Source organism: Phlebotomus papatasi, chromosome 2, assembly GCF_024763615.1.
Source record: "Phlebotomus papatasi isolate M1 chromosome 2, Ppap_2.1, whole genome shotgun sequence".
Taxonomy (NCBI): domain Eukaryota; kingdom Metazoa; phylum Arthropoda; class Insecta; order Diptera; family Psychodidae; genus Phlebotomus; species Phlebotomus papatasi.
The window spans coordinates 83,656,276-83,684,184 of record NC_077223.1 but is presented as its reverse complement, the minus strand read 5'-3'; the positions used below and the strand labels follow the sequence as shown (position 1 = coordinate 83,684,184).

General features: G+C 32.6%; 3 protein-coding genes across 3 annotated transcripts in view; all 3 read left to right on the top strand.

Annotated features, from left to right (window-relative positions):
* The window catches only part of LOC129804739 (catalase-like), a 30,150-nt gene extending 27,871 nt beyond the window's left edge, over window positions 1-2,279 (top strand). Inside the window, exon 3 of the mRNA XM_055852300.1 lies at window positions 1,442-2,279. Within this exon, the coding sequence (XP_055708275.1) occupies window positions 1,442-1,648 (207 nt within the window). The 3' untranslated portion in view covers window positions 1,649-2,279. The remainder of the gene's footprint in view (window positions 1-1,441) is intronic.
* A 903-nt stretch (window positions 2,280-3,182) lies between these two features.
* LOC129804736 (transmembrane protein 70 homolog, mitochondrial) lies at window positions 3,183-4,039 on the top strand. The gene is made up of 2 exons (XM_055852297.1): window positions 3,183-3,719; window positions 3,786-4,039. The coding sequence occupies exons 1-2, from the start codon at window positions 3,279-3,281 to the stop codon at window positions 4,005-4,007; spliced, it is 663 nt and encodes a 220-aa protein (XP_055708272.1). The 5' UTR covers window positions 3,183-3,278; the 3' UTR covers window positions 4,008-4,039.
* A 90-nt stretch (window positions 4,040-4,129) lies between these two features.
* LOC129804734 (catalase) lies at window positions 4,130-27,907 on the top strand. The gene is made up of 3 exons (XM_055852295.1): window positions 4,130-4,388; window positions 21,744-23,018; window positions 27,529-27,907. Exons 1-3 carry the CDS (start codon window positions 4,332-4,334, stop codon window positions 27,727-27,729), a joined length of 1,533 nt encoding a protein of 510 aa, XP_055708270.1. The 5' UTR covers window positions 4,130-4,331; the 3' UTR covers window positions 27,730-27,907.
* The last annotated feature ends 2 nt before the right edge of the window (window positions 27,908-27,909 follow it).

Sequence of the window (27,909 nt, the reverse complement as noted above, 5' to 3'; positions counted from 1 at the left end):
CAGTTGATTACATTTTTGATTCCAACGAAAAAGGAAAAAGGGAAATCTATCTCCAGAACGTCCAGAACATTTTTATTAGTACTTTACTGATCTCAAGTGCTTCTCTACATAAACGACTTAGTACCTGTCACGACTGTTAGAACACGACGAAAACTGGAGGAAACAGTCGAGACAGGAACCAACACAAAGAAAAGTCGATAATGCAGAAACACTTGAGAACGGTTATGTGCTAAAAAATGTTCAGTAGAACATTTGGTGCTATTCCAATGAAAAATGAACATGTTTTTTTAACACGCTACTGTTCTCAAATGCTTCTGTATTATCGACTTTTTTGTGTTGGTTCTTATCTCGACTGTTGTAACTTGGTTCTCGCCATGTTGTAAAACCACCAAACAGTTGTGAATGAAACCAATACATAGTTAAGTCAATTATGCAGAAGATCATGTGAACAAATAAGTACGGTAAAAAATTTCGGCACATATTTGTTCAAAAAATTAGCTCGTCCACGAACACGGAAAATTTTTGGAATAAATTTGTATCTTCTAGGAGAAACAAAAAGACACCTTTTTTTGACAATAATCCGGTGATCGTCGGATGGGAAATTTCAACCGAGAATAAAAAACTCTTCTTCTTAAGGGAAGACTGCAGTAACAAATTTGTATAAAACGAAGTCAACTCAAATTTGTAGACATTCCACCGTATCAAAACGGTTCCAAAAGAAAACTTACAAAATATTAACTATATTTCGTAGCAAAACTGTAAAGAAAACTTTTTGGAACAAACAAATATTTTCTCTAGGTACAAATTGATTCCAAAAAAATTTGTTCCAAGGAAGACTTGTTCCAATATTTTGGTCAGTGTCCAAAAGTTTTTACCGTGTACTAAAAAAAATTTACAAAAAAATGTCAAATGACCATTTTTTAGCCAAAACTGTTCTTAATTTCTTTTGCATTATCGATTTTTTTGTCGATAAGAAAAGTCGATAGTGCAGAAGTATTTGAGAACAGTAAAGTGCTAAAAACATGTTCATTTTGCATTTGAATAGTACATTGAGAGAAATCCGAAAAAGTTAAAATAACATTCCGGAAATGTTAATTTTACACTTAAAAAGGTGTAAAATTAACAGTAAAAAGTGTTGATATATTTTTACACCTAAAAAGTGTTAAAATTATGACGAAAAAAGTTAATCGCGCCCTCTTTTTTTTCTCAGTGTACCATAATGCATTCTGTGCTAATAAAAATGCTGAAAAAATATTTTGTTAGCATAAAATTTTATTTTCTATCTAGATCAAGTTTCTCTTCTAGAATTGTAAATTTTGTTCTTTATTCCTTGATTTCTTGGATATTCACAATCTGAAGCATTGAAAAGCTTTGCAAATACATTTCCAACGAATTGTCTTATTTAAGTTTTCATGAAAATAACTTTTGTCATGTATTTCAGGTCACGGACTTCTACCGTCGCGTTCTGAGTCCTGACCATCGCGTTCGTCTAGCTGAGAACATCGCTAACCACTTGAAGGATGCCAGTGCGTTCATTCAGGAGCGCGCTATCAAAAATTTTGAAAAAGTTGATCTATCCTTTGGCGAGAAAATTAGTGAACTAATCAAGATGCATGAACGCAAAAAGTGGGCCAACCTCTACCAGTAAAGAACAAATTTATTAAGAGAGCAGTACCAGCATCATCTAAGTGGGTTTCAGTGATCTTTGTTTTACATATCCTTCCAAGGATACTGTAAAATTTCTATTTACCGTAAAAATTACACTATTGTAATTTTTATGGAATTTACATGAGTTACTTAGCCAATAAAAAATCCCAGCAAAAATATAAATCGAATAAGATGAAAGCATCAAATAGAGTAAATTTTTTATCACATTTATCTTTTATCAGATTTAATGGTGTTATTCCAATGAAAAATGAAAGGAGGAAATCTCTCTCCTGAAATTTTTTTTTAGTACATGACTGTTCTCAAGTGTTTCTGCGTTATCGATTTTTCTTTGTGTTGGTTCTTGTCACGGCTGTTTTTCTGATTTTAGAACACGACAATGAGTAGGGATAACAGTCATAAAAGAAACCAACACAAAATGACAAGTCGGTAATGCAGAAGCATTTGATTGTGCTAAAAAAAAAACATCTTCATTTTTCATTGGAATAGCACCATAATTCATAATTGCAGTACTTCTTAGGGATTTGATATAATTGAATTGATGAAACACAATTCGAAGAATAAAATTGTGATTATTTCACTTAAAATAAAATTATTCAAATTGTAAAAAAAAAGTTCTTTTCATTCTAGAGCAGACCTGTGCTTATTAAAAGTTGTGTAGTATCGGAAATTTTTTGTTGATAGTTCTAATGGAAATTGCAGATTGACGTTCTGGTAACTTATTCACGGTGCCATGATGAATATTTTTGCGCCAAAAACACATAATAGAAAGAAAAACTCTCATAAAAATAAATTGTCTTCTTGATATCTTTGTCGGAATACGGATAGCTGTTCACTAAACACCCTTTTACTTGAATCTTGCGGAAATATGAAAAAATTTAAAGAAAATATCATTTCAAATGACAAGCTTCCTAAATCGCGCGCAATTCAACTCGAGAGAGAGAGAGACACACAAATAACTCACTTGACAAACGTGTGGCGGCGCTGCGGTTGCAAAAAATCTCTAAAATGCGACAAAATATTTTCTTCTCTATTTTATCCTTAATAGCAGGTCGTGTCCCTTCTTGTAATACATACTTTTGCATTCCTTATTAACCAAAATAGTGTTGTACAAAAGGGTTTTTCTCAAACCTATCCTGAATTTTTAGACAGCTCAAAAGAATACGTGTCTTCCAGCTCAAAATTTCTTCCCAATGTTTTTGCTGTAATATCGACAATTATTCACAATTAACCCAAATAACTGTATTCAAATAAATTATTAAAAGGATTTTCTTGTGAAAATGACTTAACTCAACTCGGAATTAAACAATTTTCACATTAAAAACTTCTCATTTTTCAACGTGAATTTTCGCGGCATTTCGAAGAATCCCAACTGGCACCACCAAATTCACTTCAGCTTTTATTTTAGCACAGAGGCAGGTTCTAGAGCTCATAGGAAGGGAGATAGATTCTAATATCTCTATTTTCGCGCCATTTTTATTTTGGCGGGATTCGCAATCTGAAGAGTCGCTCAATTTGTCGCTCAGCGCTGAATTTCAAATTCAGCACACAATAGTCATAACATAGATAATTTTCCAGAGAAAAATTGTGTTTGAGTTTAAAATCGAAGTGAAATGCTTTTGGTTAGATCCTTAAGAGTATTTCCTTGTTCGGGGTGTAAGAATCTTCCGGTGTTGTGGCAAATTTCCGGAGGAATTCCCAATGAAAGGAGACATAACCTCACTTCAGTGAGATACTCCAGCATCAATGCGGAAGAAGGGGCTGAAAAAGTGTACTCGGGGCCCTTGACTCGCAAAATGAAAGCTGTAAAAGTGTTTTCTCTCACCACAAGCATCACTGGCATTGCAGCACAGCCGATTGTGATAGAACAAGCCAGCAATCTTGGTGGGACTCCGTTGGTTGTTTTGATGTCCGGCTTTGTGGGCTTCTTCACCTTTGTCACACCGGTATTGTTGCACTGGATCACCAAGAAGTATGTCACAGCTATGACTTTCAATCCCAAAAATGAAGAATACATTGCAACAACGATATCTTTCTTCCTGACTCCTACTTATGTAAGTTCCCCTGAGGCTTGAAAATTTTAGAATAGATTGATTTTATTTGGTGTATTTGATCCATAGATAAAGTTCCGGATAGCTGATGTTAAGGTGCCGGATGTACCTGGACTCTTTACAACCTTCCTGGTGGGCAAGAAGGCACTCTTTGTGGATCCCAAGGAATTTACTGATACAAATCACTACGTGAAGATTATGGGATACGATAAACCTGTTGATTTCAAACTGGAGCTCATTGAGGATCCCAAGAGTGATGCAATTAACAAGAAAGATGTGAAAACTCCCTGAGATTTCTCTGGAATAAATTAGTCATAGAAAAATTTCCATTCTTTTTTTTAAATGCATTTTCGCGCCATTGTGGCTAACTTCACACCGTGCTGAATTGGATTTTGGAGGCCGGCTTCGTGGGGGTTCGGAAGATGTCGTTGGCGACCTGGTATAAAAACAGACGAACTGTCGATTTTGCTTCACTTTTCTGTGGTTTTTCTGCTCGAAGTGAGCTCCAAGTTTGTGGCTTTTCATTTGCAATTGCATTTATTGCTTCCTCTCCTGAGTTTCAGTGATTTTTCCGTATCTTTTTCTCGTAAAATCCAAGAGAACTCGGCATTAAAAATGTCAGCTCGCAATCCAGCCGAAGATCAACTCAATCTCTACAAGAAATCCTTGAAGGTGAGTCCTATTCTTATTAACAAGTTAAGCACTTTTGGGAAAGGAATTTGGAGACATTTTCTTCTTATTGAGGATCAAAAAAATATTCTCATACGCACTCAAGAGAGCCCCAGAGACAGAAATTTAGCTCCGCATTGACTGTCTGTGTGTTAAAATTTTACATTTTTGCCAAAGTCGTTGCACGACAAAAAGCCGGTTGTTTGGACATTTATTTCACTTGGTAAAAGGAATGGAAAAGGGGGGCAAAAGAGCGCGTTTTGAAGCACCTTTTCCAATGATTACTTGCAACTTTTCAGTTTGGGGCTCTCTTGTGTGTATGTGTGTGTTAGTGCCGAGTGCAAAGTAATTCTCAATTTGCGAGCTTTTTATCAAAGAGCGCGAGAAAAAAAAAAAACCATTTTTTGCCTCCAATTTGCGGTTCAAAATAAGGAAATATTACGCAATTTGCGGTATTTTCGTCTGCGACACAATATTTTGGGCACTTTTCCGCCAAAAATGCATTTTGGAAAAAGTCTCCAAAATCTGTTTGAAAAAAACGGAAAGAGGGGCAGTAACAGATTTTTAGCTAATGAAAAAATGAGATAATTTCCTATTAAAATACCGTTTTCTTATCACTTGACTTGCCATCCAGTTTCAATGGGGGGATTAAAGTTAAAAAAAATACACTTTTATCTCTCATGATAGATCTTTCATATCACACGATAACAGTGAAACAATGTTGCACGTAGCAGATGATAAAGATTAAGAATTTCACAAAAACTACTAAAATTTACAATATCTAATTCAGTTGGAGTCCAATTGGAAAAGAAGCTCGAATTTATTGTATCAGAGAAAACCTTATTGGCTTCTTGTATAATTAGAAAACATGATAGCGTAATTTCTTTGTAATATTATGTTAAATTGAGCTATATGAAAAAAAGAAAAGCCAACAAGAGTTATGGAAAATCAAGGGGAATTGTGTCTTACAATAAAGGATTTGATTGGTGAAGGTTTTTCATCAAAGCCATTAAAGAAGCTTCAGTGAATCAGCTAATTATTCAAACACAATATATAGGGGAGACTGGGGCAAAGTCACAAAATGGATATTTTATTTTTTTACAAGCTACTCGAGCACTTCAAAAATTTCTAAGTAGCGCAGTTTTCTAGGTACGCAGTTTTCTAAATACGTTTATCGAGCCGTTTTCCAAAATGTAATTTTGTGACCATTCTCAAAAATGCTGGGGCAAATAGTATCAGGCATGGGATATTATCATATTTTGATTCGCTTTGTTACCGGAATCCGTAAATAAGAAAAATACCTAGATAACATATATTTTCATCACTGAGAGAAATCCGAAAAAGTTATAATAACATTCCGGAAATGTTAATTTTACCCTGCAGTATTGATCCAAAATTGGTGTAAATATTACCCTTTTTAGGTGTATTGGGGGTTAAAATTACCTTTTTTCATGTTAATTTTACCCTTAAAAAGGTGTAAAATTAACATTAAAAAATATTGATATATTTTTACACCTAAAAAGTGTTAAGATTATGAGGAAAAAAAGTTAATCGCACCCTCTTTTTTTTCTCAGTGATAGGAAATTTTCCTCTACACCTTTGTAAAACACCATTTTTTCTAACTGAACGATAATAACGATTTTCAAGCTATTCTAGAAAAAAACACACAAAAGACTGCAAATCGTTTGATCAATGCAAACAACAAGAGGCGACTCATGGCATTGACGTTTTTTTTTGCCGTGAAACATCATAAATTGTTTCGGTTTTCTTACTTTTTGCTCCATACCTTTTGTTACTTTTTACCCCAAGTGGTCGTTTTTAATAAAAAGATTTCTTTAGAGAAGAATCTTTGTAAAATTCTAAAACAGATAGCGACTTCGTATTCAAATAATCCAAGTCATTTAGGAAATAATCATCAGTGCATAAATTTTGAATAATAAGTAGGTAATAATTGATATATTGTTCACGGAAAATATTAAAAAATAGGGCTAAAATTTTTGATTTTTTTTATTTTCTAAATTCCTTGTTCAAATTTTAACAAACTTACAACATCGAATAAGGTTTATGGAAGCTATTTGTGTGGTAAAAATTTTAAGCCGCTATCTTATTTATCTTGGAAGATATTGAATTTTGAAATTTTCGATTTGTGACTTTTTGCCCCAGTCTCCCATACTATACTTTTATAATTTAACCCTTTGAAAACAAAAGGTGATTTTTTGAATAAAAATCTCGTACTCGAAATATGTACATTACTTATACAGATTTAATTATTCTGGAATTTGTAAATTGCTTAAATAAATTACCTATGACATTCAATAGGTTTAATTTTGGGAAGTTGAAGGGTTTACAAATTTAAAAACAATACTTTCAAATTCCAAATTTTTAATACATATCAAAACAGTAAAATAAGAGACGTTAGGTGGGGCAGTTTCACTCATAGAATGCGAATTGAATTTTGAGACCGTTTAATAAAAATTAGTGTAGGCGTAGGGGGTAGTGGGGTACTTTTGAAATTGGACTTTTTACCTATTTTTAAATGGATCTGAGTTTTAATATAATTTAGCTTCACAATTGTTTTTTGTGGAGCTAAATTATGTCAAAATAAGGTCCAGTTTAATTAAAAAAAAATAGGTGAAAAATCCAATTTCAAAACTACGCCGATTCAAAGGTCTCCCACTTCCCCCTATCTTGTGAATTACAGTTGGGTTTAGAGTTAATAAAAATATGAATATAACATTATTAGGTGAGATTCTTAACAAAATCTCACCTACTATAATCCTAACAAAATTTCATGTCGTCCGATCGACCTCAAATTTGGCCAAAATGTGTTTCGCCACTTCCTGATTCCGAATATATATGTGGCTAAGTTACGTTCCCGGCCGGCCGGCCGGCCGGCCGCTCTTTGGAGCTTAATAGCTCCTAAACTAAAAAAGATATCGACTTGCGGTTTTCGGCAAAGGTTATATATCGGGTGAAAATTGCAACTTGGTGCATAGACCCCCCACCCCCCACCCCTCCTTCCGCCATTTTGAAGACCCCCCTTTTTTTGTTTTCTCAATAGCTCCGCCCCTATGGCATTCAGCGGACTCAAATTTTAGTATGTTATAGCTGGGCCTTAGAGCTTTCCATCAATACCAAACTTAAGGTCCCCCGACCCCCCTGACCCGAGCTATAAGGGTCCAAAAAAAATTTCTTAAAATGGCCATAACTCCGGTTCTAATTGTCAGAATTTAAAAAGTGAGGGCTTTTTGGAAAGCTCTCGTGAAATGCCACTTCCCCTTCTAACATCGCAAGTTCATAAAACCACCGCTAGGGGCGCTTTTTTTAAAAAGAAAATTTTTAAATCTTAAAAGTTAAATAACTCAAAAATTCCATTGTGCATCGGGCTGAAAATTTAGTATGTTGTAGCCGTTGATTATACCTATCAAACAAAAAAAACCTTAAGTCGATCCATTACCCCTGACCCGAGCTATAAGGGGTCAAAGTTCGAACATTGACCGGCCTCTATCTCCGGTTCTAATTAACATAGCGACCTAAATTTTACCTTTTTGGTTTCGTCTCGATGAGCACTTTCAGATGGAAGTTCAAAAAGTCACCACAGGTGGCGCTGTGATAGCGTCAAAATTCATCGAAATTCAAAGTCACTTTTCTCAAAAACGGCATTGTGCAAGTTAATGAAATTTTAGTATGTTGTAGTCCAGTCTAGGACGTTTCCAAAATGGTGCGTATGCGCGCTGTGGTTAAAACAGAACCGGAGATATGAGGGGTCAAAGTTCACGAAATTCAAAAAATCATATCTCCGGTTCTATGTGACCGATTTTGATGAGTGAGGGCTTAAACGAAAGATCTCACCAAATGCTACAACTTTCTAGAATATTTGAACTTCGTGGGACCAACACCAGGGGCGCCACAGTCGAAAAACCAATTTCAATATCACATAACCTCAATTATCTCGACTGTCGCTAAACCGATTTTGATGATTACTTCGACACAATTGTAGAACACATTTGTCTCTACATTTCGTCCATACATCATTTTCCGCTCAGACTACGCTATCACTCCGATTTTGCCGTTTAAGTGTGAAAAAAATGATTTTTCCCATAAAAACGCTTTGAAATCACTCAGATGCCAATTTGACTGCCTCTACTCCACCAAGACACTTAAAATAGGGTTTTAAATGGAAAGTCCCACAAAATACAACAATTCTTTGAAATAGTTGAAGCTCAACAAATGACTACTTGGGGCACTCTGGATGAAAAAACGAGTTAAGAAACAAAAAACCTCGCTTATCTTGGCTTCTGAGTAATCGATGAGATCATGTTCTATGGGAAAATTATAGAGAACATTCTGGTCTATATTTCATCCATATATCACTTTTCGATCAGTTCATCCAAATCCTTGATATTTTGGTTTAAATACAAAATTTGTATAATTTCACGAATTTGATTCAAGATAACTGAATGGCGTCTCCCAACTTCAGCTCTAAATCGAATTTGCATGCACTCCGAGTTAGCTCACGTTAAGAATCTCACCTACATAAGCCGGTTAGGATTATCTGTCCCTTTTAATTTTAATAGATTTCAACAGAGAGGTAGAATGAATGAAAGCCCCCAATTCGGGGCAATTTTATTTAAATATTAGGCAAATTCTAAGAAATAAAAATTTGCGAGTATTGAGAACATCCAAGATTATCACTAATAAAATCTATGGGTTTAACCCTTTAAGGACGATTGGAACACCGGTGTCCCATAAAGAAAATTATTTTTCCAGACTACCTAAAGTTATTTTTTCCTTATGTTTGTACGTAATTGCAAAGTAGAAGGTTGAAGGAATCTAGGATATTTTTTGCAAGTCTCTAGCTATTTGCTATACAGTAAATTTTTAAGCTCAAAAATCACGAATTTTTAAATTCTCATCTTGAAAATTAATTTTAATTATTTTTTATACTTCCAATTTTTTTAAGCAAAACCGTTTTGGAAAAAGAAACTACAATACTCAAACATAATATTTTTCATTAGAGTGAAAATTATCATTCATTGTTATTGTCAGAAAAATTACTTAAATTTTCAGGCTATTTTTGTCCTTATCGCTCATAGAGGTAAAAAATACACCGAATCAGACTGTTGGATTTTCTAAGGCTAGATGTAAGACTTTTTACTGATTTTGTCTATCGGTTTCATTTTTATTGCGTATTTTCGATCCGCGAAAACTGTCTCGTCGTTAAAGGGTTAAAGGCCTCTACACATTGGAAACACTTTCGTCAAAAATTGCTTTTTTGAAGGAAATTTCCTATGAAGATGGAATTGCCAAAATTCTGTCAAAAATGAAATTTTTGACGAAAATTGATCCCAAATTTATGGCCTCTACACATTGGGAGCAATTTTTGTCAAAAATTGCTTTTTTTGAAGGAAATTCCCTGCAGCGTTGTAGGGGGAAACGTCAGATTTCTGTCAAAAACGCAATTTTTGACGAAAATTGCTCCCAATGTGTAAACGCCTGAGACGTTGAAACACTTGAAACACAAAAAATAAAATCGACAAAATATTTATTACAGAGATTTATATAGCAATACCAAAATGTCAGCGAGATATTCCGATTCAAAAGTGGACTTTTTTGGAAGCTTTTTTAATTGAGAATTACAAAAATCTGAAGTTTTTCTCAATGGAAAGGGGAATAGCTCATAAAATAATATTAGGACAGAAAACAAAATATTGTCATACGAGGAGCTACATCTAAGAAATAAGGTGAATTTTTAAATTTTCAAGGGTTTACTCGATTCTCGACATTTCTTATTTGTTATGTTGGTGCTCAAATGTCTCCAACGTATGTTGACATGACCAGCCATTTTACATTTTTAGTTTGTTCTTACAGTTATTAACGTTAGACCTGTTTTTCTGTGTTCTTAGCGATTTTTTTCCTGATGAAAGAAAAAACTTATCACAGAGAATCTGTATTAAATTTTGTGTGAAAAGTCAAATTAAGCGCTCCAACGCACTTGAAACTTTGGCATTAGGGAGTCTTGAGCAAAAAAAAAAGTATTCAAGTTGATGTGCCCTCAAGTCAAGTCAGCCAGTTCTTCAACTGAGTCGGTGGAATTATTTAACCAACTTTATTTTTTTAATGTTTTTTTTAAGGCAATTTCTATAAAATTTTCTCTGATTTGCATTATTTATAATGTAATAGACCTTATAATGTTATACGGGCTTCTGATCTAAGGCTTAGCCATATGGCTTAACTGCTCTAATTTCTCCTTAATCACGATTTTTTGGATAACGGCAATCTTTTAGTAGTCTCTTAAAATTCATAGTCCTAGTCGCTGTTTAGAAATTGGGAACCTTAAGGAACTAAGTTAAATTTTTAATGTGAAACCTGTATAAAACAATTATCCTAAATACAGTTTAAGGTATTTGATCACAAATTTAAAATGTTCAACATGGACAAATTCAATTTTTAAGTATTTGTTATTCCAATTGGCATTTAAATGATCTTCGAGCACTCTATCCTCATATGAACTTTCTAATAGGTAACAATTGCGTTTAAAGCTCTTTCATCTTCCTCTTTTACTTTTAAAATCCAACAAAAAAAAAAGAGATGATCTCGTGATCTCACAGAGCGCTCTCTCCAGAGTAATTTCTTGTTGAATGAGAAGCCCCCCCAATTTTCTTCACGACTTCTTTCCTCAGCTTTTTATCGTGGATCTCTTTTGCAATTCCTTCCACTTACAGAGGCCGGTTAACCGGTTTGTTGTGAGTGAACGGGTGTGGATATGCCACGATCACAGTCATAAGATCAACTCAAATACGATCACATAGCAAATACAAATTTAGTTAGTCTGTACACATATTGAAATTGTTGGTATATTGTGAAACATTTAATTTGTCACTTTGTAGTCTTGAAGATTCATGAATGATTGAAAAGTGCCCAAAGGTGATCGAGATGATCAAGCAATTGTTTGGTACTGGATCTTCATTGAAGATCTTCTTTTAACTGGATTGGAAAATTTATAATCTTTCACTGTCCTTGGGGGTAAAATCGCGATAATTTAGTAGAATTAAATTGTGCTTTTCTGACACAGTTCTTGCACTCTCTGATTAGATAACTCGCTATGTAATGCCTCGATGTTAAGACACTTCGCTTAATTTCTTCGTCGATTTATCTCTCAAGCGGAAAGTGACTAAAAGTTGAGTATAGAAAAAAAACATTCAATAGGATCTAAGAAAAAAAGTTATCTCTTCTAGATTATTCCACATTGTTTCTTGAGTTTCTTTTTCCAAAAGAAAAAAAAATATCAAAATATCTCACAATTTGAAATTCCAATTAATTATATTCAAGTTTTTGGTTGGAACCAACAATGTCTGGTAGAGACAAAAATTGCTGCAAGGAAGAAGTTTTGCAACAATGAACTTGTGGGATTATTTTGTGGTTTTGCGACGCATTTCAATGCAGAAATTTGTGGATTTAAGGTCTTTGGGCGGCGTGAAAGTGTTTCGTAACGATATACTTGGGCCACATCTTTCCATTTAACAAAACATCTACCCCAAAAAGTCAATAATAGCTGCTTTATCTTGTTTATGAGTTCCATGGCTAAAACCATGACTGATAACGAAATTTTTCTAGATTTTGTTACTTGGTGTTTGTGTAACAGAAAATTAACTAATATAGGGGAAATGCTCATAATTTTGTCCAGTTTCTTATTTTGGACACTTTGAGGATAAAATTGGACACTAAAAATAAATTGATTAAAATGATGGATTTTTATTCCAATATTTGATGAATAATGAATTCTATCTAAATATTTGTTCTTTTTGGAAGATTTTAACACTAAATACGTTAAAATTTGAATATGATTTGAGTTGAAATTGCTTTGTTGAAAATTCAGTGTGAGCAATTGCTTACGAGAAATATGACAGAACTTCGTGGCTTACTTCAGTCTTATTTAGTTTTGGTGAAGTACTAACAAAGTTTGTTCGCTGTTTTTGAGTGATATTATTGAATATTCATTGAATATTGTGTTGATTCACGTTACTGATGATTTGTACATTTGACCTGAAGTGAGATTTGCCTTGTGAATTATATTTTTCGTGTGAAAAATGGGATATTTTTTAAGACATTCACCAATGAGGTGATGATTCTTATTTTGGACAGGTGTTTTTCTCACGAAATTTCGTAAAGTTTTAGCTTTTGTGATGACTAGGTTGGACAAATGCCTGGAGAAACACAGGAGCATCATCTCTACGAAAGAGATGCAGTGAGAAATGCCTTGAAAGGCTCCCGGAAAGGGCAGGGAATGAGCGAATCCGCACGTACTTGGAGTACCGAAGTCAACTCACTTTAATGAATGATATGGAAAGTTTCCGGGCTTCTTGTGACATTCCACGTTTCCCTTACATGAACAGGAAGAGGACTTGGTAAGATTGTGTCATGAAATGAAGAAAAATGGGCATCCTGTTGAGGCGGATTAGCTGTCCAAATTTACAGCCAAGTTGGACAAATTAATAAACAAGTTGTCCAAAATAAGAGCCAAGGTCACCTCTACATATCAATTCATTTTTAAACGTATTAAAACTAATTTTAGTAAAAATGAGATGATAAATAGCTTGCCAAGTTTCTAAACAATCCTTCTGAAAAGAGAGTAATAAAAAAAGTCAATTAGTATTGAAAATATCGCACTTCAAACTTAGGATATTGATGCTTATATGCAGATTGTCCAAAATTATGAGCACTTCCCCTAACTAAAATTGAATGTGGTACTTTTATAAAAGATCCTATAGGTTTTTCAGAGGCCTTAGATACTAAGCATTTTATCACAATTATTCTCGAGCTTCTCGAGATTGAAGGGGCTCTTCTTGAAATTAATAATTTTTTTCTTAGATTAGGAATGTATACGTGATAGAGCCATTATCTTATCAATTCCTTCACTCACTTACATTCAAAAGTTGGACTTTACAATCATTCAAGTATAATTTTTATGTAATTATAGTACGTGAGGTGAGAAAGGTTGCAGAAGAAAAACTGACTTAGGTATACATAGACTTCTCTTCGACGCGGAATAAGATGATGAAGGAAATGTAGAAGAAAGTGCATTTTCCCACTACTTCAATCACAATCTCCTCACACTAAACCACACATATTCGAAGGTAGAAAAAAAGGTTCAATAAACTTTCAAACAATATTGCCATTGAGGAGATTTCTATCCAAATTTCATGTCTTTCTCACGCAGATTCTGGCCCCAAAACGAAATTTCTCATTGCCTTATAATGCTAAATAATTTATCCCTTTTGTTATGGTAAATAAATAAAGAATCCTAATTAAATCATTCTCCACTGATGTTAGACATTTTTCCTTGAATAATTTAGGGATTTGTTCATTTGACCACATAAAAATCGAAATTGATATGTTTCATGCTCACAATGAATAAAAAAAAATAAAAGTTTTGTATGATTCACGGCAAGTTTTCACTAAAATAATTATAAATTCATACATGAACTTCCTCTGTATGATGGCTGCACTGAACTCAATTGCAGAAAGTTTATTAATAAATGCTGAAGGAAAACAAAAGACAAAGTGTTAAAAGAATATTTTGTTAACAAATGAACTGTTTAGGTCATTTGTCGATTGAAATCAATTGTAGGAACCGTCGTACAATTTGCTCAAGAGGTTAATTTAAATTGTGAGGTTATGTATGATTTAACCTAAAAATAACAATTGAATATTTTAGATTAGAAAATTTAAATAAGAAAAGTAGGGTAAAGTGGTACAAGTTGAACAATGGTACGATTTGGACAGGACTTTTTGTCTTGATAAATTTAGTACTTCATTTTTATTTGTATATTTTTAATGCTTTAGTTTTATAATTTGGTTTTTTGTGCTTAAAAACAAATTTTGTACTGTATTTACCAAGAAAAAAGCCATGTCCAACTTGTACCGGCGAATTGTCTAACTTGTAACACTAATTCCAAATTATATCACTTTACCCTAATCAGAATGTTATTTATGTTATTTATATTACTAATTTATGCAATTTTAGAAATAAATTGTTTCACACCGTTTTGTCAAATTTAAAAACTTATATTTGCAACATCTTAGCCTAATTTTAAGGAAGGTCTTATTAATGTCAAACGGTTCAATAATGAGACTTCTGAAACCAATCTTTCCAAATATTACATGATTTTTAATAGATTGAAGATTATTTCTACATACATAGGGTTGAAGTAACACCTCTTCAACACTGAATCCCTATTGACACTTTTGTCAAAATGTTAAAATTTATTCTATGTATATCTAATAAAAAGTAATATGATGTTTTTTTTTCATTAATCTACGTATTCGGATCAGGATAGATGTTCAAATTTTATATTCCAAATGGTACGAGTTCTTAAAGTGTCAATAAGTGTTCCTTTCACCTTAAGCTGTCACAGAAAAAAATTGGTAAAGTTATTTATAAATGTTTGTGAATTTCTACTGGAGGTTTACGAAATACTCGGAAATCGTATAACCCACAGAAAAGTTCGTAAAAGTTTGTTGTTTCTCACAAATATTGTACGTAACTTGATTCCTCGTCGATCATGTTTTGTTCTTTTACAAACAATTATTCGTAAATGTTTGTAAACACACTGAAAAACGTTTGTAAAATTTTGTCATTTGTTCGTAAAGTTTTGCCAGACAAACAAATGACAAACAAAAGAACAAAAAATGCTTACAAAGAATTCCTGAAAATACAAACTTTTACGAATGTTTTGTGGGTTTACGAGCATTTCGTAAGTTCCCAGTAGGATGTCACAAACATTTACGAGCAATTTTACGAAATATTTTTTCTGTAGACAGTACAACTTCCACAATGTCAAATGTATAATCCTGGATAAATGTCAATTTATCCAGGAATTTTTAACGTGTGGACTAGTATTTATGACGACTAATAACTTAGAGATCTGTCAAAATAATCACTTGTTGACGCTAATGGTTTTGTACCGTAATTCTTTTTTAAACATTTTATTGTTTTTTTTCGAGACTGAATAATTTATATGATTCTCTTATTTGTTAAAAATTAGTTTATCTTACTGGCTTTAGTTCATTTTACAAATGTGAGGTTATGTTCATTCTAACCTTGCATTTTTTATTTTTTTTTTAATTTATTTAAACTAATTTATTATACCAAAGATCAAAAATGAAAAAAAAACATATAAATAACAACAGATAAATGTCAATCACCTACCATCTGTCTTTTTTTTTTGTATCTTAGGTTGGAATTTTAAGAGTTTAAAATACGAAATCTTTTAAATTCTTAAATATTTTTAAATCTTTTGTGGGTGCCGCGCACTCCTTGTGCCCCATATGGGAAATTAAGCTGAACATAACCAGCAATTCCTATTTTATTAGGTTAGGATCAATAGATTTTAAGGTTAAGAAGGTTAGGATCAACATTTCATAATATATTAATCTTTCAGATTTATAATAGAATAATGCTTTTATAGTATATGCTCCACTGATAATTTATAACCAGTGTAATTCTTATAAAACAAAACAAGTACAATAAATTAATTAAAAATTTGCAAAATTTTCTACTCAGAGCACATCTAATGACTCTTTTGCATGACTATGAGTTCATCACTCAATTTCAAACTAATTGAAATAGAAAAGATTGTGCATAAGAAGATGTACTTAAAGTTTATATGTTTTTATCCCCTACAATCTGATCTTTACCATTATTTATGCATATTTTATTGGAATAGTAATAAAAAAATATATAGAGGATAATCAGGCAATAAAGACACTTTGTTGAATGGATTTAGTTTGCTTTCTTTGAGATCATTCTCGGAAGTAGAATGTACATTATAAATCAAATTAAACTTATTTGGTTTGCTTCAGTGCAATTTCGTGTATTTAATTGTTTACAGTCTTTGCAGTAATTAAATAATTACAAATTTTCCAAGAACACCAAAGTTACTGAAGATCTTCTTGTGTCTTCTTATCTATAAAGATGAGTAAAGTATACAGGGAATTGGGAGCATTAGAATAGTTTAGAAACTTACAATCATTACAATATCCCTTTAAGATCGTGATATTTATAATAAAGTGATGGACATGTTAATTAATAAAGAATTTTAAATAACAACAAAAACAGCATGTACATGTACACACGTTCTTGATACACAACATATTATAATTTTTTAGCTTATTATTGTAATTTATGAGAAGGGGAAAGATCTTTCTCTCTTTCAAACTTCTTTCTCAACTCTTTTGGTATATGGACCTTAAAAAGGTGAAGTGGAAGTAGAATGGCCGATTTCTGTGTCATGGACTCACTGCTGTTGACTATATTTCATACCTTTTTCTTCTTTTTCTTTCTCCGAGATGCTCAATGTTTTATACTTGTAATTTTGAGGAATCTCTCATTAAAAATTAAGACACGTGCAGAAATTAACAACAAAGATCTACACATGGCGTGTTTCTTTGTTTCCCAAAGAATTTAAGTTAAAATATTGTCAACATTGGGGAAGTTGATCATTAAAAAATGTAGGGGAATATGGGGCAAAATGTGATAAAACAGATATGTTTTTCACAATTTTGCTGTAGACTATTTTGCTCTATCTTAATGAAAAATATGTTTTTTTAAATTTTGTTTTTAATTTTCTAAAACCTGTTTTTGTAGAGAAAAGCCCCTTTGCTATTTGCATTAGAGAAGGCGAACTGAAGATGAAGTAGTGGATGGAACACTTGTCATTCAATGTAGATTTTCGCCACTTAGTTATTTTTATATAAAAGAATTCCTGAAGATAAGCTCTCCGAAGAATCGTAAAACGGACAAATGCCATTTTAGGTGAACCAAATTTGTTTGAAAAATAAGTTTCTCCCTTACTTTATTAAAAGTTTCTCCCTTAATTTATTAAAAGTGGGGTAACAATAGTATCATTTCTTTTATTTTCTATAAAGTAAAGTTTGGAATTCCGGACAACAGGGAAATCCGGACAAATAAATTTGAAAGTTTAGACTTTGACAATCTAATCTAGAGCAACTTTTTTTGAAGAATGTATTATTGACTTATTTATATACCTTTAAAAGAGTTATACCAAATCTAAATTGGTTTTATTCCGGACAACGCGGAATTCCGGACAAATCAATATAAGAATTCGAACAATTTTCTTAAAATCCAATAAAAAATTAAATAACTTCAAAGTTACTTTGGATATGCTTAATTACTTAGTTAATACTAGAACTAGATTATGTACCGAAATTCTAAATAAGCTTGTCCGGAATTTCATATTGTCCGAAATACCAAATTTTATCTTGTCTTTCTAGAATGGCTAACAATTTTGTACGTTCTTCTGGAAGTTAATGAAAACTATCTATGCTAAAGAATTTTCAACTTTGATCTCTTTTATCTTAGATCTTAAAAGATATCGAATTTTGAAATTTTTCAGCTTGAAACATTTTACCCCAGGTTCCTCTAAAATGAAATTTTGATCTACTGAAAGACATAAATATTTTGGTATTATTTCGCATACTGAGAAATCTTTCTTGGGAAAAACTCAGAAATTGTTGATCATTTTTTTTTGTCCAAAGAGATCACCTTAAGAGATCAAGATTTAACTTAGATCACAAACAAAAAAGAATGTCTCTGTCTTTGAGGTTCTAAAAGAATGTTTTTTATGTGAGATTCAATTTATATAAATAATTTCTGTGAGATAATTCTGCAAAGGTGTATTTCCATGTTTTTCATGCGATCTACTAGTTAGCAGCTTCAAGGACAAATTTGCTGAAAGTAAATTGTATAAATTCTTGAGAGCGTTATAATTGAATTTCAGACAAAATCCACTTTACATTTGGTTCCAGAACATCTCAAAATAATGAATGAAAAATCTTCCTCATTCGAATGCGGACTTGAGAATTTTTCACGCAATGTCCCCTTCAAATTTAATAATTCTAAATTCTTTGCTACCATGAATCCATCAAACTTTACTCAAAGCTCTTATAGTTACAGCAAAAGTTCTTGATATGTGATCACTGATCACTCATTAGATCACATATAGACAGTCAACTGTCTATGTATTGAGAATATATAAGAATATCTTAACTGTTTTAATGTGATTCTAGAAAAAGAAAGACGGAATATATTATAGAGAGTTATTCTCGATAGTGTGTGAAATTTGGCGGTTTTCTTCATATTATTTCTATCTTTGTATTGTATTGTGATTCTCTTTTTTTTTTTCGCTGTTGAACACAAGTGTCAGGGTCAGATTTGTGTTTTTTTTTCTTGACCGTTTACTTCGTCACATATTATTGATCATAAGAATAAAATGAATATTAATCATAAAATCATTATTCATAAATATAACTGCCATTGTTTAAACTTATTTGTTGCAAAAATATCCATCCGATTTTAGCTCTAAAAACTCTTAATTACTACATAATAAGTAATGTTATAAGAATTTACTATATAAATATTCAATTTTGTTTTTCTACATAAACTATGCAATTAGTGTTTGAATGGTAAAGTTCAAAGACCTAAATATTTCTTACTTGAGCATTGAATTACGAAAGAAGCAGTTAAAATGTATTTCATGAGGTTTATTATTGGTTAAGTCAGAGATGTGGTTGCATTTATAATTATATTTTTTTTGGTGGTTAACTATTTTATCTACAATTTAATGATCTGTAATATATAACAAAGTATTGGTATATTTAATCAATTGTGTTTACTGTGCATTTTTAGCATTTTTGCGTTCGTTTTGCATAAATTTGAGGTTAGGAGATAAGAATTTCTATCTCAACCGAAGTATATCATTAAGAGTAAATTCATTTATGTGGTTTTGTTATAGTTGCTAGACTTGCTTTTTAATAATTATTTTTCTTTTTCAATTCACCAGTATTGTATACAAAACTTTTTAATAAAGTGTTATGATGATAGTTTTCTACCATTAACCAAATATTTAATTTATGACATATGCCCAAGGAAAATTGCCTCTTATCTAATTCTTAATATGGATAAATCTTTCATCTTTAGCCTGTATAAGTCACTATTAATTGATTTAAATTGAGTTGAAATCAATAAAATATTTCTGTGATTGAAGGGAAGAATTGACGTGTCCGTTACTGAATAAAAACATCCTTCCATAGTTTATATGTTTTTAAGGTTATCAACTGCCAAAAATAACCTATTAATGAAACTTTTGTATGAAAATCATGGATAAAAACAGGGGCATGATATTTCCTATGTTTCCCATGTGTTTCTAGCGTGCCGAAAAAACTTTGGAGTTTATTAGCTGTTTTCTGTCATTGTAGAACGAATTAGCAAATAATACAAATACAAAATAAAAGCCAATTTAATATAGAATAGGCAACCGAAAACCCCAAATTAGCAACCTAGGTAGTTTTTGAATTACCTCATGAAATATGTACGAAAACAGGAAAAATTTTACACTAAAACTGGTTGCATTTTTCTTATAATATTTTATTTTTAATTACTCATAGCTTTTCACGGATTATCTTTTACAATACTTGTTTCATTAGAAACTATTGCAAGGAATTTTGGTAAAAACAATTTGTAAAAACTAACGAATGATTTAAAAATATATATATACATTTTTTTTTTGGGTGGCGATCCATCCCTCAAGATCGACACTTGCTTCATTTACCTTATTAGAAGACAATTTTAAAATGCCTTGAAGACTTACTCGACTTACTTAATATACGAGGTTAGGTCTTAAATAACCTCACATTTCAAAGTAACCTCCTTCTCAAATAAGTCAATGAGACTCAATACAAGAATATGTAGACAGATATAATAAGTTTTATGTTGATTAATTGTCTATAAATAATTTTGGATTTATAGAGAAGCAAAATAAACATGTAAGTCTCTTGACTCAGATGTGAAGTCGACAAAACGAAGTTAATACGGTGTTCAGACTTAAGTCTTGTCTTTATAGCTTAACTTCTCTAATTTCATATTGCAGTCAAGATTTTTAGGACATTTTTTAGAAATGGATATAAAAGGGTAAAAATTGATCATTAAATGTTAATAAACTGTTCAGGCATCTGATCGGGAACTGGGCTAAACCTCTAGTCTGGAGACCGCTTCAGGTCTCTAGGTTCGATTCTCACATCAAACCCTCGTTAAGTAAAGAAACTTTAACCAATTAAAATTTACAATCAATGAAAGATATAGGGGAAACTGGGGCATCATCGAATACGGGGTAGTACTGTACACTGTAATTTTTTAATTAGACTTCAGTAGACGAGACTAGTATGAATTTTTGGATACTGTAGGGATGCTTGTCGATTCAAAAATTGTCGTTATACTCTACATAGTTTAGAAAGAAACATCACTGTTTGGTGCCTCAGTTTCCCTTATTCATAAGATCTCATTTTTCATTTAAAATTTGTAACAGAATAATTCAGAATATATAGGACAAATGTCCTAATTCAAAACCATTTCCAGACGCTTTAACTTTGACAGAAGATTCAACACATTAAGTTCATATTTTTTCTGAAGAGAATTTATATAAATTTGCTCCTTGACTCTTCTAGAATGTTACTGTTTAGTGAAAATTCTTGAAATATAATTTGAAAACTTCTTCAATACAAGAAAAATACACGAGCGTAAAATGCTCCTATTGGAAACAAATTAATCCAAATGGAGACAAGGGAAAGTTTCTAATTGGAGACAAACAGTGTAAGTGAAACCGCGACGAAAGGCTTCCAAAACCTTGTTGAGTTGCTCCAGAGTGCAGGATTTGTTTTTATTCCTGGTCTTTTCTCCTTTTCCATCTAAAACAATAAGAAAATCTCTCCAAAAAAAATCATATTTTCCGGGTTTCCTATTGAAGCATTTGTAGACACTTCAGAAAAACTTTTTTTGCTCACGAAATAGGTAATTATTTCATTTGAAAACTTCAGGTACCGTTAGCAATAAAGATTACCACTTAATTTAACTAAAATTAGCCAGAAATATGACATAAATGTTAAACAAAACGAAACAATAGTCACTTTATTGTATTTTTCATTGGAAAACATGGTCGATCGATGAAAAATTCGATGGCGAAGAGATACACTTTTAATTTTTCTGAGAAATTAACAACTTAAAATTTGTGAATATGAATGGATTTTTGCTTTATTTGGAGCAAAATTAACTAAATAATGAAACTGTCGTATAGAAAATATATAAATATAATAATTTAGTACTGTATTTATCATGAAAACAATGACGTTTCCATTTGGAGTAGCGAAAAATTTCCATTTGGAGCAGGTTTTGAATTAGCTTAATTTACCCTATAGTCCACAATGAAGAGAATATTCTTCCAATACGAAAAATAATTTGAAACTAACAAATGAACATCTCAATACGATTTGGTTTTATTCCAGGGCGCTGAGTCGACTGTGACCACTAAATATGGAGCCCCAATTGGTGTCAGGAGTGCAACGCAAACAATTGGACCCAATGGTCCAGTTCTGCTGCAGGATAATCATTTTCTCGACGAGATGAGCGCCTTCGATCGTGAACGTATCCCAGAACGTGTGGTACATGCTAAGGGAGCCGGTGCCTTTGGTTACTTCGAGGTGACGCATTCTGAGATCCAGAAGTACTGCGCTGCCAAACTCTTTGACACCGTGGGCAAGAAAACACCTGTCGCTGTTCGTTTCTCAACTGTGGGCGGAGAGAGTGGATCTGCTGATACTGTACGCGATCCTCGTGGATTCCCCATTAAGTTCTACACTGAAGATGGAATTTGGGATTTAGTTGGCAACAATACGCCAATTTTCTTCATTCGTGATCCAATTCTTTTCCCCAGTTTTATTCATACGCAGAAGAGGAATCCACAGACCCATCTGAAAGATCCTGACATGTTCTGGGACTTTATTACACTGAGACCGGAAACTACTCATCAGACGTGTTTCCTATTCTCGGATAGAGGAATTCCCGATGGTTATCGTCACATGAATGGCTACGGATCGCACACGTTCAAGACAATCAATGCCAAGGGTGAAGCTTTTTGGGTGAAATTCCACTACAAAACTGATCAGGGAATTAAGAATTTGACACCTGAACGAGCTCTTGAGCTATCAGGATCAGATCCTGATTATTCCATCAGGGATCTGTACAATGCTATTGCCAAGGGCAACTTCCCCAGTTGGACATTCCATATCCAAGTGATGACCATGGAACAGGCTGAAAAGTTCAAGTACAATCCATTTGACTTGACGAAAATCTGGCCACAGTCTGAGTATCCGTTGATCAAGGTGGGAAAACTTGTGCTGGATCGCAATCCCAAGAACTACTTTGCTGAAGTTGAACAAATTGCCTTCAGTCCGTCACACTTTGTGCCTGGCATTGAGGCATCTCCTGATAAGATGCTGCAGGGAAGACTCTTCGCCTATGCTGACACTCATCGTCATCGCATTGGTGCCAATCACCTTCAGCTGCCGGTCAACTGTCCCTACCGCGTCACTCCCAAGCACTATCAGCGTGATGGCCCAATGAACTTCACAGACAACCTAAATGGTGCTCCAAACTACTACCCCAATTCTTTCGGTGGACCCGAAGTCTCCCAACGTGCCCTCAAGCTTGATCCTCCCTACAAGGTCAGCGGGGATGTGGCTCGATACGATTCCGGAGAGACCGAGGACAACTTCTCTCAGGTTAGTTGATAATATTTTTATGCAGTGAAGTAAATGTTTCATGGAAAGTTGGCTAAAAGCATCATGTAACAAAGTTGAAATCAATGGTAAGCAGAGATGTGCTTATGGTAGTTGAGATTCTTTACGGGCCACCCCGGAGTTCTTCCAACTCGGAATGAGTGTAAACCCGATTGTGTGAATTTCAGAGACAAAGAATCGCGTTTCGAATGGATAAAAATGACGACGTAATTTTTCGAAGTTGAAAGATAGCACTGTGCAACAATTTTAAACTTTTTTTTTCTCCCTGGGTTCTCATGCTACTTTTTCTATTGCTAGGATCAAATGATTTACGAAAATACTTATCATTTTGATTTCATTTTGTTTTTGCGCCTGGAATCTAGGCAAAACCGTTTTTGCCGTTTTTCGATACTTGGGTGCCTATATTTCCGAATCTGCTGAACTGATTTATTTCTTACTTTGGAACAATTTGTTGTCCTTTACATGCCCGATAAATCCTCTGAACAAATGAAGTTCTTACAACTGACACCAGGGGCGCTGTAATCTCATATATGTCAGAAAACATGAAAAAATCGAACTTTTTAACAACTTTAATCAAAAATATCACGAAAATTAGGACTGTCCCTAACAATCTGTTTTGTGGGTTTGATAGAGAATTTTATTAGGTACATTTTCATCTATGTACAACTTTTCCCTCAGATTGTTTTTTAACCACGAAATTGGGGTTCAAACGAAAATCGAGCACTTAGCCAACTATAGAAAACCTTCACAATTTCGGGTGTTAATATTTTTTTCCTACCGATTAGGCAACATTAGCCCTTATTATAATATTTAATGCTTAAATATCGATAATATGGTGATTTATATATGCTATTTTAATTACGTAGATGTTATTTTATTACTTGAAAATTTGTATAAAGCTTTAACTTATGTCATATATAAAGTAACAGTTACAAGTTCAAAAACTAGTAGTTTCTTTTAGTTTTATTTAGGACTAGTTTTAAATTTATTTCGACGAAAATTACGTAATCATGAGGTTAAAGCTGATAATAATTGTAGAAAAAACTTCTAAAAAATAATTTCTATAGTTCTATAGGTTTTCTATAGTTGGCTAAGTGCTCGATTTTCGTTTGAACCCCAATTTCGTGGTAAAAAAACAATCTGAAGGAAAAGTTGTACATAGATGAAAATGTACCTAATAAAATTCTCTATCAAACCCACAAAACAGATTGTTAGGGACAGTCCTAATTTTCGTGATATTTTTGATTAAAGTTGTTAAAAAGTTCGATTTTTTCATGTTTTCTGACATATATGAGATTACAGCGCCCCTGGTGTCAGTTGTACGAACTTCATCTTCCCGGAGGATTATCGGGTATCTAAAGGAGAACAAATGTTCCCATATTAAGAAATAAATCGGTTCAGCAGAATCGGAGATGTAGGCACCCAAATATCGAAAAACGGCAAAAACGGTTTTGCCTAGAGTCCAGGCGCAAAAACAAAATGAAATCAAAATGATAAGTATTTTCGTAAATCATTTGATCCTAGCAATAGAAAAAGTAGCATAAGAACCCAGGGACAAAATCACTGTTGCACAGTGTAGTTTATTACGAGAAGTTTGACAAAATAAACACTGAAGATGTCGAAAATATTGTCCGATTTAAGAGACGATCTTGGACTCGGAGCCTTTGTCCGATCAAGGGGACGAGTTATAGAGGCAGGGTTGGGCGAATTTTTTTTACATTTTACATCATTTTTTACATAGTTAAAAGTTAAAATGTAAAAAATGTAAAATTGATTGATACCATCAAATATCAAGTTCATTTTTTTTTATTTTTTTACTCAAAGATTTCGCTGTAATCAATAAAATATTTTGCGTCTTTTTGCTGTAAAGCTTGTCGTTTAAAATGAATGATGAAATTTACTAGAAATCCCAATTCAAATTTACTACTACCCGGTTGAACCAATATAATAGTAACCATCTAAACGATTTTTGAACTTCCTGTATCTACATACTCAGGGAGTTTTCTAATTGTTCTGTGGTTTCTGCTAATCATCAATATTGTAAAAATCATGGAAATTAAGACTTATTTCCTGCTCTCTTCATAACGATATTTTTTTTGGGATTTTGCTTTATACCTTGTCCAAGACATCACATTCCAGAAAACAATGTTCATGAAGAAAATAAGTGCCTCCTTGCTAACACTGATTCTGTGGTAATGAATGTTTCTGTGGTAATATTCTAAAACGGGGCAATCATCTTCCAGATGGACCCCTAATAAAAATTTTAAAAAAATATTCTAAAAATCATCGTGCTTTATTATTAAAATGAGACTAACGTATTAAACAAAAGTTCACACAGAAATTATATTATATTGGTTTTTAATAAAATCTGAACAAAATCCGAGAAAAATGATCTAAATTGTTAAACGTTTCGTTGGAAAGCTGTGAGGATTTTATATTCAATTTTAACCATTTTGTGCTGAAACTGTGTGATCTTTATTTCCAATTTTAACCTTTTCGTGTTGAAGCTATGCGTGTTTTACATACAAGTACATTTTAAGCTTAAGTTGTACGGGATTTGAACATAATATTAACCGTTTTATGCTGAAGCAGTGCAAATAGTTGGAGACTTGCAAAAAATATCCTAGATTCCTTCTACCTTCAACTTTGCAATTACGTACAAACATAAGAAAAAAAATTATGTAGTCAGGAAAAATTATTTTCTTTATGGGACACCGGTGTTCCAATCGTGCTTAAAGGATTAAGTAGTGCGAGTTTTATACATGATCGTTTTTTTAATAAAGGTTAATTCAAAAATATATATTGCGGCTCTATTTTTTGCGTCGTGTGTTTTAACCCTCTGTAACACAAAGTTCTTAATTTTTCCTGCCCTCTTGGAGTTTTCATTGGCTATTTCAATGCACAAATACAGCTAAATAATTCTTGATCACCTCTTCCATTTGAAACACTTTCTTTTAGTTTGAATTTTTGGATAAATGATAATCAATAATGTAGACTATATCATCACTGTATTATATTTACATTAAAATTATAGCAAATGTTGCAAATACATTAAATCGCAAGTTCTTTTACGTGTCATTATATCAAAGTCTGTTAAAAATAACCTATATAATTACTATAAAAAATTAATAAAAAGTATTTTTTTAGATTTTAAAAATCCATTGACCAAATAACACCATTTGCCTATTTGCGAATAGTGCAAAAATTGTATTTTTATGTTTATTAATATTATTAGTAAACATGTAAAACAATGGTCTTACATGTTTGCTAATAATATTAATTTTGGTTCTATTATACGGTAAAAAAAATCAACATGTTTAAGATTTAATACAGACAACATTTTGAAATAGCTATCTGTGGAAATCTGGAACGCGAAGATTTGTTGACAAAAGTGGTCTCCGAGGAGTGGAAGTTGGAAATTTTGGGAGGTGAAAAAATCGAGTGATTATATAACTGCTCTCTCTGTAGAGTTCGAGCAGTAACAAACAGAAAACATTTATATTTTCCTTTGGGTACTCTAGTCCCAAAAAAATTTAATTTGTGAAAAAAATATTCAAATGGTAAAGAAGATAAACAACGTGAGAAGGCAGTGATAAGAAAATAAAATTGCGATAATTATATTAAAAAAAAAGCTATAAAACATAATGGTTAAACATCATTAAATTACGTATTATAAACACGCAAAACAATTCGCAGTAAATTAAGAAAATATCTTGGCTAAACGGCAACAAGACATCAACCGTCAAATCCGTACCGTCATAAATCATTTAAAGAAAAAAACATAAGTCTTTTGACGTGTTTTATAGGTAATTAATAAATTAGTTCATCATATGATCACATACACTGAGATCTTAAATGTTTTAAATGGAAAATGATGAATGGAATTTATTAAGATAGGGTCACATTGATCTTTAGATCAAATCCTTGTTGTAACCATATGTTTCGATGATTCGGCGTTTTTTTTTTAATCAAATATAGTAAGGTGGGGTAACTGGATCGTTTTCCGAAGAGTGCTACTTAAACGCTTATTTTTGGACTGATGAAATTCTTTTTTACTTCTTCTAAATCCATAGAATTATTCACTGTTTTATTCAGAAATATAATATAAAAAAAAATCACAAATATTAAAACGAAAACACTTAAGCATATACTTCAGTCGAGATAAAATTTTATATCGAAAAAGAGTAATAATTACATCGATATTCATAGAGTTAATTCAACTCCGCCATAGAGTTGTTTTAACTTTTTAGGTTTTTTCTTAGTGAATAGAAAATGATCAATGATAAGCCTTATAGGGCCTATCATCGGATTTTATCGTAATAGTTCTGTTAGCCTCCAAAACATTTTCATCTTTTGGGTTTAATTAGAATTCTTGCACTTTCACAGTCTAATTAGTTATCGGAAATATTAGCTCTGTTACTTAATCACATATTTCCATCAAGATTCTTAGTTAAGATTACATGCAAATAATTTTTCTAATGAATATTTGCAGGTCACGGACTTCTACCGTCGCGTTCTCGATCCTGCCCATCGTGAACGTCTGGCCCAGAATATTGCTGGCCATCTGAAGGATGCCAGTCCCTTCATCCAGGAGCGTGCCGTCAAGAATTTCTCCCAGGTCGATGCTGCTCTTGGTGAGAAACTCACTGAGCTCCTCAAGATGTACGAACGCAAGAAGTGCGCCAATCTCTAAGAGAGAAAAACCAGCAACTTACAATTGGGTTTCGGTGTTTGCGTTTTTTTTATCTATCCCTCTTATCAACATTTATATTGCATGATTTGGGGACTTTGTCTAATTGTATGATTACTTTTTTTTGTAAAACTTTCAGAAATTCAATAAAATTGAACCATTCCACAAAGTAAGAAAAAAATA